This window comes from Miscanthus floridulus, chromosome 1 (assembly GCF_019320115.1).
Source record: "Miscanthus floridulus cultivar M001 chromosome 1, ASM1932011v1, whole genome shotgun sequence".
NCBI classification, from domain to species: Eukaryota; Viridiplantae; Streptophyta; class Magnoliopsida; order Poales; family Poaceae; genus Miscanthus; species Miscanthus floridulus.
The window spans coordinates 189,664,012-189,679,281 of record NC_089580.1 but is presented as its reverse complement, the minus strand read 5'-3'; the positions used below and the strand labels follow the sequence as shown (position 1 = coordinate 189,679,281).

The 15,270-nt window shown below is 52.8% G+C and overlaps 1 protein-coding gene across 1 annotated transcript; it reads left to right on the top strand.

Annotated features, from left to right (window-relative positions):
- The first annotated feature begins 11,418 nt into the window (after positions 1-11,418).
- LOC136468642 (uncharacterized) lies at positions 11,419-12,269 on the top strand. The gene is made up of 2 exons (XM_066467138.1): positions 11,419-11,504; positions 11,573-12,269. The coding sequence occupies exons 1-2, from the start codon at positions 11,419-11,421 to the stop codon at positions 12,267-12,269; spliced, it is 783 nt and encodes a 260-aa protein (XP_066323235.1).
- Positions 12,270-15,270: the final 3,001 nt, after the last annotated feature.

Here is a 15,270-nt window from a genome sequence, read left to right as displayed (position 1 = left end):
AGGGGGTAAGTGAAATATTTATAGGAAGGTTAGTGGCGTAGCCACACCCGCACTGCCTTATCGGGAGCGAGATGCCCAGGCGTGGACCGGCACGTGCCCGCGGAGGTGCGGGTCGGGAACTCGGGACGCTGGGCTTATCGGTTACTGTTGCGCGGGAGGGCCGGGGGCCGACCGGAGACCGCCGGTGGGAACGGTGGGCGTCGCCCATTGGCTGGATCTCGCGGGAGGGACGACGACCTTTTAATGCCCGAGTTGGAGTGTTGCGCACACAGAGACAGACGGACCTCGCCCACAATAAAACGAAATCAATGCTGGAGGAGAGGAGATGGGTCGCCGACACGCCGGCCCAAACATTTCCGTGTGCTATCATTCGCGGGCAGAAATTCAGAAGTACGTACGCAATTCTCGTTTTTCGAATGATCAATTATAACCTGGACTTTAACTAAAATTATATAAAAATACTAATATTTCTGATATAAAATTAGTATCATTAAATTAGTCGTAGTATATATTTTCAGAATAAATTTATTTGGAGACGTAAATATTTATACTATTTTCTATAAACTTGGTTAAACTTAAGCTACCTATAATTATATATTTTCCTGGACGCTGGAAGTACATACTTAGCTGGATTACCTAGGTAGGTATAGTGCACAAATTTAGAAGTCCACAGGCTTCACGCCGAGGTCACAGATTCAACAGAAAAGGAACGTGAAAGTGCAGAGGTCTCCTTTAGTTCATTTCTCTAAAGTTGAGTCACTGTTCTATCGGATATTTGACATATATATAGAGTATTAAATATAGACTAAAAAATAACTAATTGCACAGATTGCGATTAATTTACAAGACAAATTTTTTAAGCCTAATCAGTCCATGATTTGACAATGTGGTGCTACAATAAATATGTGCTAGTATATGTTAATTAGGCTTAATAAATCCGTCTCGTGAAGTACCGATGACTTCTGTAATTTATTTTATTATTATTATCCGAACACTTTCATATGACACTTCGATGTGACATCTGTAAACTTTAGCTCTGGATTTAAACAAGACCTGATTTGTTAGGCCTTATTTAGATTGCAAGTTTTTTCACTCTCTTTCCATCACATCAAATCTTTGACACATGCATGGAGTATTAAATGTAGATAAAAAAATAACTAATTACACAGTTTGATTGTAAATTACGTGACGAATCTTTTTGAGCCTAGTTAGACCATGATTAGACAATAATTGTCAAATACAAACGAAAGTGCTACAGTGTCAAATACTGATTGCTAACTCCAATCTAAACGAGGCCTTAGATATGCTCTCCACACGCTATAGACCTCAGTATTGTGGAAGATCGCACCGTACGGCTTTTTACGCATTAAAAATGTCATGGCACTTGCCTATTCGCTTTTGGATAAATTTGAGTTACATTTGCGTGTAAAATGCCCCACGTAGGGTAGGACAAAACAAAGGTGATCAAGGTTTTCGTGCTTTCAAGAGCCAAGCAAACGTTTAGGAGCGTCGAGGCCGTGCGAGCAGTCCCATTTGTTAGAATGCTCGAAAAATGCATGCTGGAAGAGGCAAAAGCTAAAAGCACTGAGAAATCCATCATGCAAAGCAGTTGGCAAGAAAACTTTCACTCTTTTGTTGCGCATATCGTGGAGAGGAAACGTTTCTTTAAGTTAGCTGATTTTAGAAACTTGGTTTGGGAACATCTTGGTTCGCCAGCAGCAAACAGAAAAAACAACCCCAAGTCCCCAACTTGCTCCTTGACAATTCTCAAGAAGAAACCACATAGTCATATATGTCATGTTCGTTTGACTTATAAGCCATATTTTTTCAATCAACAAATAATATTTTTTTTCTCATAATAAATTAGTCAACAATACTTATCAGCCCAGCAATAGCACGGCAGTAGAGACCTGTGCGGTGCCGGTAAGGATAATGTGGCGTCCTTACTTTCCATGTTTTGTTTTTCTTTCCGTTTGTCTGTTTCCTGTGGGCCAGCAGTCAGGAGTAGCGGTAGCCACACGGTGGGTCCTCCTCACCGGTCCCACGTATTGTACGTACCGGTTGGGTGCACTCAGCAGCTTTGTTCCGATCTGGGTGCGTGCGGTGCAGGTGCAGGCCGCAGGCGTGAGAGGGACGCGATGCCGTTTGTTGGGCGCCCGTAGAGTTGGAGGATCCATGGGCTATACGCGCAGATCTGGTGGGCGGGACGGGGGCGGGCCCAACGTGGCCGGCCGTGTGGGCTTGGACGGCCGCCGAGACCTTGGGCAGTTGCCAGTTGGGCTCCACGGGACGCGCCTGTTGCAGACCAATGACGTTCTACTACGGTTTCGTCGTCGCTTGGCAGGATCCTTTCCTTCCCCCGACCCCCGACAAATCTATGGCTCGAAATCTCTCTGTAGTCCAAAAAAAAAAATCTCTCTGTAGTGTACTGCCTCCTACCATATTATTTGTCATTTTATTTTTGGGTGCGGAAATTAAGAGGAATAAAAAAATGTATGGTGCATAGACAACAAGAATGAGAGAAAAATAAAGATGTATTAGAGCAATGCCAATAGCAAAGTGTTTGAATATAAATTAAGTTATAAAAGAGCCAAATTGTATGATACTTGTCTTCTATTTGCCTAAAAAAGTGTTTTTATTATTATGTGGTACCATGTCTCGTGTTCTCTTTCATACCTCCTCACAAGCACTTGCTATTTGGGCCCACCTACGTAGACCTTTGTGCATAGTTTGGTGTTCGTATGAGAGCCCATCTCTCCTCTCTTATCTCCTCCACTACTCCATATCAGCAAAAACATTGACGAGCTTAGCTATAAGACCATTAGAGAGCTCTAATGCGTGTAAGAAGGTGCAAGGAGAGGAGCGAGATAGGAGTAGAAGCAATACGCTGGAGCAAAGGTGCTAGCTTTGTAGCTTATTTAGGCACCGATGCAAAAGAACAGACAAATTAGCTTTGGCTATTGGAAGAAGAAGTGAGTGGAGAAAGTTGTTTGTCATAACAATGTTTTATTGTTCAGTGAGACACCGGTTGAGATGGTTTGGACATGTTCAAAGAAGACCTTCAGAGGCACCGGTACGTAGTGGAATCCTAAGCCAGGATAGTAACGTGAAGAGAGGCAGAGGAAGACCTGAGTTGACTTGGGTAGAGGCAATTAAAGAAGACTTGAAATGATGAAATATACTCAAAGACTTAGCCTTAGATAGGAGTGCTTGGAAAACAGTTATTCACGTGCCTGAACCTTGATTGCTTCTGCTGGGTTTCAAATCTAGCCTACCCAACTTATTTGGGACTTAAAGGCTTTGTTGTTGTTGTTGATTGTATATAATCCGGAAAACAACAGAAACAACGGGAAAGAACCAAGTTAATCAACTCGATAAAATCAACATAGCAAGTAACCGGCCATTTGACCACATCGAGCAGTTTGAACATTGAAAGAGCATCAGGATTACTTTAACATGTTGTCTTAGCTCCATTTGGATATCAAATATCTACAGAGCATAAACGGGATCAATACATAGTCATATCTATTGACTCACTGATGGTTAATACATAATTTATATATCCATTGACTTATGTTAATGAACAACTATACTCTACTTCTAATTCCGAATCTGATAGTGAAGATGTCGCTGAGCGCCTTGCCACTGTTGATGAAACTTGATGATGACAACCTTGCAGTGAAGACTACCTCAAGTTGCTCAGCAGCAGAACAGCCTCCGGTTGATTCAGTAAAAGTACAAAACAATGGTGCTGACCAAAATAGTGTGGCCATCAAGACCGACATCACATTTATTAGGTCCTGTAAAAAATAGTTCAAAAAGTAGTTTGAAGGATCGGTTGTTCACAGATCAGAAATAGTTTTGACTCAAAAAGTAAAGATGCACAACACTAACAAGTTTTTCTATATGAGTTGACAAACTAACATGACTTTTATATCGGAGCTGACATTCTTCTTACTGCAGTAATCATTGATGTAGAAAACACACACATTAGGCAGCATTGATTTCAGTTAGATACCCCGAATTAGGTGTCTTCTTTTTGCAGTTTTGGCACAGTGAATTTCATACTGTATGTTCATATTCATAAGGTTATCACGATCTCAATTCATATGCACTGATCATAACTTAAGTACACAAAAATAAATCAAATACAAGGTATGTATTGGTTACTCAGTTAGTACTTGTAACCTGACACTTGCAAGGACCAAAGGATTTCAGATGATAGCTGCTAGGCAAGTACTCAGCGGCACGTGCTCGACCTCAGGGCTCTGGCAGAAGATCTCAATGTCCCGCAGCTTGGAGAAGTAGAAATCTCTTTAGAGCATCTAGTAAGTATTAACCTAAACAAGAAAAAACTAATTTACTACAAAGTATAACAGCCTAACTCATGATTTGAATATTTTCCAATGAGACCAACAAAACGACGTAGACAGCAGAGTGTTTCATTGTTCTCGTCAAATTCTAAAGAAACCAAACAACACGGCGTGCAAAAATTTTCCACGCAGTGAGTATGGCATCATCAAACTGCTTCGAATTAGCAAAGGAATCGAGAAAAATTAGGATCCTACAAGGCCTTAACACCACTGCATAACAAATTCTTGCCCAGAAAGTGAAGCTATTGCATAGCATGTCCACATGTCAGTATGTCACATCACACAACTAGAATCAACTCTCATCAGCACGGAACATACAGAGCACGAAACACAAGGGCAGCAAACTGGTTCAATCAAATTTAGGAAAAAAAATCCCCACGCGGGCAGCACAAGGCAAGGGAGAGAAACTAAGCCGTGTCTCACCTTAGTGTTCTTAAGCTTGTTGAACACATCCTGCAGGACCTTGTAATTCCGGATCATGTGCATCGGCACGGCACCCGGGATGCGCCACATCCATCAGTTTGCACGCAACCGCGCCCGACGCTGCCTGCAGGCCATGAAATCGACAAATGGGTTTTAGGGACTCAAAACTTGGACAGAACCCAACCGCTTAGCCCGTATCCTCCCCACAGATTCGCGAAACCTCTGCTGCACCACTAACGCGATCAACACAGATCAGGAAGAGGGACTCGGGCGGGCACTACTTATCTCCACCTTGGAGAGGCCGAGCTGCAGCGTGGTGCGCCCGACGAAGTAGGCGTTGTCCATCATCGAGGACGCCCCGCCGATCCGGCCACCGCGGGCTGGCTGGCCCGGCCAGCCGCCGTCCCAGCTGGGCACCGTAGTCATGATATGGCTATTACAGAACGTATTTGAAATATTAGAAAACGAAAAGCATAGACATAATTTTTTTTTGTCTCTAAGCCACCATAGTCATGCTATGGCTGCAGATAAAAACTTAGGAATTAGTAGACTGTTGAATGATTTAGAGTTTTTGATAATATATATTATATATGTAAACTCTCAAGTATGAACTACTGTTAGCCATTGAGGCCTGCTGCTAAAGAGCAGAGCTACTGAAAGTCCACTACATATACGTAAATTAGGTGAAAAACAAACTGACCCATTATTTGTTTGCAACTGCAAATGTAGATCCCCTGCAGGAAAAGAATGGAAATCAACAAAATACAGTTTCAGGATTATAACAATCACAGTCCATATTCAACTACTGTAAAAATTATATTTTAGACTACTTACTGTAAGGAAATAACAATTTTAGCTACTAACCTTTGGACCAAGATTCGAAAGCAAAGTCTCCAGCATTTCAATACCAACAGCCAACTAAATCAGTTGTCAAAGAAAAAAAAACAGCCAACTGAATCATATCTGAATAACAAAAAATGTTGATTACTAACCCAGCAAACTGTTAAAGCTCAAGAAAGAAAAACATGGCAAATAAATAAACCAACCATTGAATGTTGTCTCTGCAGTGACGCTAATTATGAATGTTTAAATTTCCTACTCTGTTCACCTCTCTGCCTGGTCCAATCAACTTGATTATAATAAAATTCCAATGAGATAGCAATGAGGGTTGTTTTTATTTCACATACTCAGATGAACAATAGAAAACTTTAAATTCATAATATGTTAGTTACTGCAAAAGAAAAGCTCACAGGTCAAATTGCTTACCTTGTCAAAAATAGTAATTTTGCTCTAATCCTGATACAAACTGTATCCTGGATATCTTCATTGCTGCCAGGCTCTTGACCAGCAAATTGATTATTACATGGGAATGCAAGTATCTCAAGGCCTACAAGTAAGAGAGAAAGAAAGACAAGGAAAATAAGATAAATTCATTTTGATAAAACATAATCTTTTATTATTATTTCAGATATGATTCTGCATGAAAACCCTATTGTCGGTGTTTCGGACCGGGGGGTCCTCAACCAACCAGTGAATTTGTTCTGCGTGCTCCTGATTCCGGATGGTGATGCAAAGAGACACAAGGTTTATACTGGTTCAGGCAATCGAGGCCCTACGTCCAGTCTGAGAGGTCGATCTTGTATTCCTTGCACCGAGGTGCTCGTAGTAGGGGGTTACAAGCTAAAGGAGAGAGGGAGCTGGTCCCAGGCCTCGGCAGGGTGTCGTGCGGGCCGCTTGAGATGTTGCTCTCAGGCGGCAGGGATGTGCGTGTGTGTGTGTTACAAGGTGTTCTCCTTCGTCTCCCTAAAACGGCCCAAGTCCTCTCCTTTTATAGCCTGAAGGGAGGACTAGGACGGTACATGAGCGAACTATACGGCATCGTGTGAACAGAGGCGGCGCGTCCGGGCCCTGTAGCCTTTTCCTGTGGTGGCGTGGTCATCGGAGTGGTCCGTCCTTGGAGCACTGGAGCGGCATGGTCATCCCATCAGATTTTGTGCGTCGTGGGAACCCCGGGACTGCCTCGGAGTGGGTGCGACAGTGAACGTGCAAGCCACTATGGACGGACTGTGCGCGAGGCCGAGACTTGGTCGATGCCGAGGCTGCACCGCGGTGGAGGGGTCTCGGCAGGCGCGAACCCAAGATCGCCGAGACCTTGGTGTACAGTGCCGAGGCCTCGAGTGGGCGGCTGATCGTGGGCACAGCGTTAGGACACAGTGGCCGGTAATCCCCGCCGTACCCTATCCCAGCCGGTATGGTGCTGATCATGGACACAGTGTTAGGACACAGTGGCCGGTAATACCCGCCGTGCCCTGTCCCGGCCGGTATGGCGCTGATGTGACCTCGGGTCGCGTCGGCCATTCTGTGGCGTTGAGCTGTCGTCCGGCTGAGATTGCGGGAGTGGTTGAAGCATTAATGAGACATGATGCATTGTCTGGAGGGTCGGTCGAGGCGGGGGGTGACGGGCTGTGGGCGACCCGGCCTCGAGCGACACGGAGACTGAGGCCTCACGCGAGACGGAGATTGGGCTCCTTGCTGAGGCCTTGCGCGAGACGCCTCGCACGATATGGAGAATGTACCCCCTGCCGAGGCCTTCCGTGGAGAGCCTCGGGCGAGACGGAGACGGCGCTCCCTGCCGAGGCCTTCCCTGGGGAGCCTCGCGCGAGGCGGAGTTTGTGTCAGGATGCCAAGACCTCCTGCTCGAGGCTCGAGGCGAGGAGGAGGAGGACCCAGTGGGCTCGGTCGTGGCAGGTGAGGAGCCCATGGCTTACCTTCTAGCTTTATTTTTAGATGGGATTTTAGCGACCCATTTGATGTTTGCTTGGGGTACCCCGTTCTAAGGTACCCGACAGTAGCCCTCGAGCCTCGGGGGGAGTGCGTGCACTCTCCCTGAGGGTTTGTCGAGGCTAGGTTTATGCCTGCTCTGTAGGAATTGGTTTGTTTTTTGAGGTTTCGGTGGGTGCGCGCGAGCGCACCCGCCGGGTGTAGCCCCCGAGCCCCTGGAGGAGTGAAGTTACTCCTCCAGGGGCTTTCTCCATTTTTGCGTTTGAGCGATTAGTTCTTATTGCATTTGCCGAGCCCATAAGCGTAAGTTCGGGTTGTAGGGGTCTCGGCGAGGCTGCAGAAAAAAAGCCCTCTAGCCTTCGCACGGAGCGAGAGGTTCGTTAGGGGCCCCCTGACTTTGGGTATGACCCTCACGCTTCCTTTCGCTCGGAAGGAGGGGTGGAATGTGCCAGGCTACCCTCGATGGGCGCGAGCGTGGACACTTCCGGTGAGCTATTATCGGGTAGTCCGAGTGGAGGCCCGAGCCCCATTCGCTAGGGGACGGCTAGCGGTCTAGAGACGCACTCCAAAAGTACCAGAGGGTTTCTCTAGTGGGTGCCGAGGCCGTTCGCTGGGCCTCGGTGGCTCGATGCCTCCCTACGGTGGGATCCCATTCGGATACTTCCCTGCCGGTCTCGGACATGACTTAGGACGCCCCGAGCGACTGTTCGCTCGGGCCTGGGCCATTCGTAGGCTCACCCCGAAGTCGTCCCTAACTCTGTTGCCCTGGGGCGGCTGTCGAAACCTCTTGGAGGCCCAGCCTTCAAACCCCTAGACCGTAACGGGCTCGGTGCCCTTTATCGTGTTTTATAATGAAACCTCTAGCGTGGCTTTGAACCGTTTGTCTTGGTCTTTGGGTGCAAGAGGAGCCCCCGAGCCTCCGCCTGGAGCAAGAGGACGGTCGGGGGTCCCCTGACTTTTTCATCCGCCCCTCACATATCCTTTTCGTTCGGACGGAGGGTTTGTTTGCCGAGCCCATTCTGGTCTCGGCAAGGTTGCAGGAAGAGCCCCTAGCCTCTGCACAGAGCGAGAGGGCCGTCGGGAGTTCCCCTGACTTTTTATACGCCCCTCGCACGTGAGGGTTTGTTTGCCGAGGCCCCTTTTGGGCGCGGGCCTGAGTTGTGGGGTCTCAGCGTATTTGCAGGAAGAGCCCCCTAGCCTCTGCATAGGGTGAGAGGGCCGTCAGGAACTCCCCTGTCTTTTTGTACGACCCTCACGCTTCCTTTTCGCTTGGAAGGAGGGTTTGTTTTGCTGAGCCCCTTTGAGTGCGAGCTAGGGTCGCTGGGTCTCGGCAAGGTTGCAGGAAGAGCCCCCTAGCCTCTACATAAAACGAGAAGGCCATCGGGGGTTCCCCTGACTTTTTGTGCGACCCTCGCGCTTCCTTTTCGCTTGGAGGAGGGGTGGAATGTGCCTCGCTACCCTCGATGGGCACGAGCGGTGGCACTTCTGGTGAGCTGTTATCGGGTAGTCCGAGTGGAGGCCCGTACCTCGTTCGCTAGGGGACGGCTAGCGGTCCAGAGACACACTCCAAGAGTACCAGAGGATGTCTCTAGTGGGTGCCGAGGCCGTTCGCTAGGCCTCGGTGGCTCGGTGCCTCCCTACGGTGGGATCCCATTCGGAGACTTTCCTTCGGTCTCGGACACAACTTTGGGCGTCCCAAGCGTTTCGCTTGCTTGGGCCTCGGCCCCGTATGGGCTTGCCCGCGGTCGTCCCTGACTCCGTTATCCTGGGGCGGCTGTCGAAACCCTTTGGGGCCCAGCCTTCGAACCCCTAGATCGTAATAGGTTCAGAGCCCGGTTCCTTCATACGAAAGGAATAGGCCGCAGGGAATATCTTCCCTATTGGCTCGGTACGGGCGGCGTGCCTTTTGAGGTAGTTTCATGGGGAGTCGAAACGACACCTGCTGCCGTAGTGGCTGAGCGTGGCGTGGTGGATGGGACGTAACTGTCCTCGCATTTAATGCGGGAGACGTGGGCGCGTGGGCCGGCGAAATCAGCTCATGGTTAACCGCGCCAGATCGGGGGGGAAAACCTCCCCGATTTCGTCGCCCGTTCGTTTCGCCTCCTCCCCGCATAAATACCCAAAGACTCTCGCCCTCCTCGTCTTACCTTGTCTACATTAGCGCCGCCCCCGTCGAGCCGTCGCTAGAGCAGCGGGTGCCGAGAAGAAGAGGAGGAAGAGCGAGCCTAGGGAGAAAGCGAGAAAAAAGCGAGAGCGTGGGAGGGAGAGAAAAAACTCACCGCCGCACCTAATTCCTCCATCGCACCCATGGCCGGCGACATCGTTGTTGTCGAGGCGGACCCCTGGGATCCGTCGGATGTCACCGAGGAGATGCTCCAGTCGCTTGTCGACGGTGGACTCCTCCGCCCGGTGACAGACCCCACTAGGCCGGAGTGGATTGCTCCGTACGGTGAGCCGGAGCCGAGGCCTTGCGACGACTACGTCGTAAGCTTCGTCTCCTTCCACGAGCGTGGCCTCGGTGTCCCGGTGGACCGGTTCATGCGGGCGCTCCCGCACTACTGCGGCGTGGAGCTCCATAATTTTAATCCCAACTCCATCGCTCAGGCGGCTATCTTTGTTGCCGTCTGCGAGGGGTATTTAGGGATCACTCCCCATTGGGAGTTGTGGCTCCATCTGTTCCGGGCGGGGCACACTACCAAGCCGACGGGCACGTCGGGTAAGAGGAAGGCGGCGAGGGCCGGAGGCTGCACTCTCCAAGTGCATCAGGACCGCCTGCACCTCTACATCCCGGCCCAACTCGCGTCCTCCAACCGCCGGTGGTACACAAGTTGGTTTTACCTCCGCAACGATGACGGAGGGCTTCCCCCTACACCGGGCGGATTGTGGGGAGTTGCCTGGAGAAATGGAAGTGGGGTGTCCCGAAGGTCGACCAGCCCAAGCTAGAGCCGCTCCTAGAGGGGCTGGCGAGGCCATGGCCTCACCGTGGCTATGGTCGTGGCCGCCTTCCACCACCGGAGGGTGCTGCCGCTGATGGCTCGGCGGCGGCGGCTGTTCGAGATGAAGCCAGGTGAGCCCATTGAGGGCACTCGGATGTCCTCCTCCGCCCTTTCCGATGAGGAAATTCTTCGTCGGGTGGGGGAGATGGTAGAGGCGAAGCTGCGGGGCGGCAACTTGACCCCTATCGCGATGCGGCCATCGCGGGGGTTCCTTTCGCTGGTAAGTCATGTGCCGCTGTAGCCTCTGAACCTCCTTAGTCTCCCCTTACCCCTTGTTCCCTCATGCGTGTTTGTCGTTTCTTCAGGGGATGAGGGACGTGCGCTCCTCTCCACCGCCCGTTCCCGAGGACGCGGGGCGGCGGGCGATCAACCGCGCTCACGCCGATGCGCAGAAGAGGTGAAAGGACGCCAAGGCGGTGAAGCGCACGAAGCATATCCTCGCGCGCGAGGAGCTGGATAAGCGCCACCGTCAACAACGGAAGGATGGTCTCCCATTGGAGGAATCCCCGTCGACGTCATTGTCGACGGAGGCCTCGGACGGGAACGACAAGGGCGAGGGAGGGCGAGGTCCCCTGGACCACCTTCCTGACATTGTGGAGGTGGCGCCTGGGGTGCCAGTAAGCAGCCCGGCACCCCTAGGAAGGGGAGGAGAAGCGGACCCGGGGCCAGCGGTTGCCCGCTCTGGGGCCGAGGCCGACACGCCTGAGGCACGGGCATTAGGCAAATGCGCCGTCAGCCTGGTAGGCTTGGTGGCCGTGGTGGAGCAGGTGGCGGTGGAGGTGATGCCACCGCCCCTGCAGAGGACCGAAGGGGCGCCGGGGTCCGCTGAAGACCGACCGGCGCCGATGGATATGGAGGCGACGCCTCTGCCACCGCCTCCGCCGCTGCGGATGAGGTTTGCCGTGGCGAAGCGGGTGACGCCCCGTTCAAGGCAAGTGTATTCTTGGCACGGTCATAGTGTCTTCCATTCGCTTTTTTGGTTTTGCACTGACCCTGTAGGTTAATTTTCCTTAGTCGAAAGCGGCCTGCGGACGACCTTCCCTTGGCGCCCCTTAAGGCGCTTAAGGCGAGCCCCGGCTCCTTCGCCCACTGGGTGGCGGAGGCACAAACCGCCATCCACCGTGGAGCGGCGTCGACGAGGGTCGACCTGAAAGAACCAGCCGCCCAAGGAGGGGCTGCCGAGGCGGCCCCTACACCGACGGGAGAGGGATCGCTCCCATCCTGTGGGGGCGAGGCTCACGAGTCGGATGGGGCCGGCGTGCCCTTGGTTGCCGAGGCCCCCGGGGTCTCCGAGGCTGAGGCGATGGAGGCCACGGCGCCCATGACCGCCGAGACCGTGGTGGCCGCGGTTGGTGTCTCTGCTTCTGCCGAGGCCACGATGGCGGAGGCTAAAGCCCCCGAGACCGTCGAGGCCATAATTGCAAAGGCCGGAGCCCCCGAGGTCACCAAGGCCATCGTGATGGCGGCGAGGCCGTCTGTCCAGGAGGTGGAGACGCAGGCGGTGGAGGCCTCGGTGGTGCCCTTGGTTCAGGGCCCGTCGTTGTTGCGAGAGAGCGCCCGGGAGGCGGAGGTCTATCCGATCTCCTCCGATGATACTTCCCGGGCGCGGGAGGTGGTCGACGCCAAAGAGACCGATGCCGTGGAGCAGCCGGCGCCGCTCTTGGATGAGGGAAGTTCGGCCCTCGTGCGGGTGTGACCCGAGCCTCGTGGGTGGGACCACCCGCGGGTACTGTGGCGGAGCCGGGACAACCCTGAGGGAGAGCCTCTGTTCGCCCTTGAGGACGCAGCCAAAGGCGGGCGCTGGGGCACCTTTGAGCAATACCACCAGCTGGCGGAGCGGTCGCTACGGACGGCCTTGTCCGTGGTGGCCGACGAACTGCCCGGAGTCGCCCAGGTTCGCGTTTTCCTTTCTCGCGTGACATCGTTCTTTTCTCGGTTTTGTCGCAATCGACGACCTCTGTTCTGCCTCCTTAGGAGCTTGAGACCCGGTCCCTTGGGAAGTCGGTCTTTCTCCGGCCGGAGAGGGGCATCTGGGACCAGCTTCAGCGGCAGAGGGGCCTTCTTGCCGACGCTAACGAGCTTCTGTCGGCGTGAAGCGCAGAGGTGGAGGACCTCCACCTTCGCTGTGTCGACGCGAAGGTCGAGGTGGCCGTAGCCTAGATGCAACTCGCCCCTTTGGCGGCGCGGGTCAAGGAGCTGGAGGAGGAGCTTACCCGTGCGGTCAGTGATCGGGATGCCTTCAGGTCCCGGGCCGAAGAGGCGACGGCCTTGGGCAAGGTCCTCGCCGGGCAGCTGGGGGCAGAGGAGAGTGCGCACCGGCTGACCAAAGGCGCTCTGAATGGGGCCCTTGCTGCGGTTGAGGCCTCGCAAATCGAGGCTGTGGTTTTGAAGGGGATGGTCGAGGGTGAGTTCCAGTCCCCTTGTTTTGTTTCCTTCTCCTTATGTTCACTCCCTGACTTCCTTGTATGACATAGAGCTGGGAAGTGAAGCTTCCAGGGCGGCCGAGGCCTCTCGGGTCGAGGCCCAGCGGTTGAAGGAGAAGGCCGAGGCCTGTCAGGCTGAGACCCAACGCTGGGAGCAGAAGGCCAAGGGTGAGTTCCGTGGGCTTCCGTCCCTAACTTAGGTTGTTCTTTCTCTCGCTTGACCTCATTCCATTTTCCGTGGTGCAGAGTTAGAGGCATAGATCATTCAGGCCGCCGAGGCTTCTAGCGCGGTGCAGACGGTGCTCGAGACCGAGATCGGGGAGCATGAGGAGCTGAAGCGTGCTGCCCTTTCTACCTGCGAGGCCTTGGAGGTCGAGGGGGTTCAATCAGGCAGCTCCCTTGGGAGCCGCTTGATTGCGCTGAGCAGCCAGATGCGCGAGCGGCTCCGAGGGGCACTGCACACGAGTGTTAAGCAGGCGCTGGCCGTCATCTCCTCTCACTACCTTGGCGTCGACCTCCCGGCCATCAGTGATGGCTATGTTCTGCCTGATGATGACGAGGAGGCCGATGCGGCGGTGGCGAAGCTGATGGAGGCGGCGGAAGGCCCTGGCACAGCGCTGGCGACGCTCTTCGAAGAGGAGGTGGTTCCTCCCCTACCATCTGCCGGTGCTGAAGGCCCTGAGCCTTGATCTAGGCCCCGGGGGCTATGTAAAAATAGAATAGGGGTTATTTTTTGTATCGTAACGCTTGTGGCCCTCGAGGCCTTTACTTTTGAAGTACTTGTGTTTCTTAGTTGTTTTTCTTATGTTTCCGAGCCTCTACCCTCTGTCGCTCCTGATCGGATTTCATTTGCAAAACACCCCCTTGGGGCCTAAGCCGTCCCTTGAGCGAGAGGTAGTGAGGGAGTGCCGTAGCCCGGAGGCGTAGGCCGTCTCGCGACTCTACCGGCCTCTTGCATAGGAAACAGACCTTGGTCTGAGGGGTTTTTACAACTGATTCGTCAGAGCCTGCTAGGGACTTGGCGTAGGAATTTTTGCGAAAAACAACTGAAGAATGGTGCATGGGACCTAGGGGACGCCTACGCCTAGGGGGGTCCCCTATCTAGCCCCCGAGGGAGGCTTGGTTCTGCCGAGGTAGAACCGAGTTTCCCTTGCCGTGTTACTGTATTGCCGAGGCCTATGATGGGCTCGGAGGGTTTCTCGAGAAGTTAGACCAACTAAAGAACGCTTTTTAATTGTATTTCGAGAAACGATATATACAATGCTTGGAAATTTAGGGATAAAAGCGACGTAGCTGTTCTATGTTCCAAGCGTTGGTGAAGACTTCGCCCTTCTCGTTGGCCAGTTTGTAGGTCCTAGGCTTCAGCACTTGGGCGATGATGTACGGTCCTTCCCATGGCAGGGTCAGCTTGTGGCGACCCTTGTTGCTCTGTGCTAGCCTCAACACCAGGTTGCCTACCTTCAAGTCTCGGCCTCGGACGCGTCGGGCCTGATAGCGCCGCAGGCTCTGCTGGTATTTGGCCGAGTGTAGTAGCGCGATGTCTCGGGCTTCCTCCAGTTGATCAAGGGCGTCCTCTCGGGTGGTGCGGTTACTTTGTTCATTATAGGCTTACAGCCTCGGGGAACCATATTCCAAGTCGGTGGGGAGGATGGCCTCGGCCCCATAGACTAGGAAGAAAGGCGTGAATCCCGTGGCTCGGCTTGGAGTGTCCCTCAGGCTCCAGATGACCGACGGGAGTTCGGCGAGCCATTTCTTGCCAAACTTTTTCAACCGGTTGTGAATCCTTGGCTTGAGGCCTTGTAGGATCATGCCGTTGGCACGCTCTACTTGGCCGTTGGTCCTTGGGTGTCCTACGGCCGACCAGGCCACACGAATGTGGTGGTCATCGCAAAACGTCAGGAACCTTTTGCCGGTGAACTGCGTCCCGTTGTCGGTGATGATGGTGTTGGGGACCCCAAACCTGTGGATAATGTCAGTGAAGAACAGCACCGTCTGCTCGGATTTGATTCGATTGATCGGACGAGCCTCGATCCATTTGGAGAACTTGTCGATTGATACCAATAGATGGGTGAAGCCCCCGGGAGCCTTTTGTAGAGGCCCGACCATGTCGAGCCCCCACACGGTGAATGGCCACGTGATGGGGATGGTTTGTAGGGCTAGGGCCGGGAGATGTGTCTGCCGAGCATAGTACTGGCATCCTTCGTAGGAGCGTACCAGCTTGGTAGCATCGGCGACTGCCGTCGGCCAGTAGAACCCCTGGCGGAAAGTGTTCCC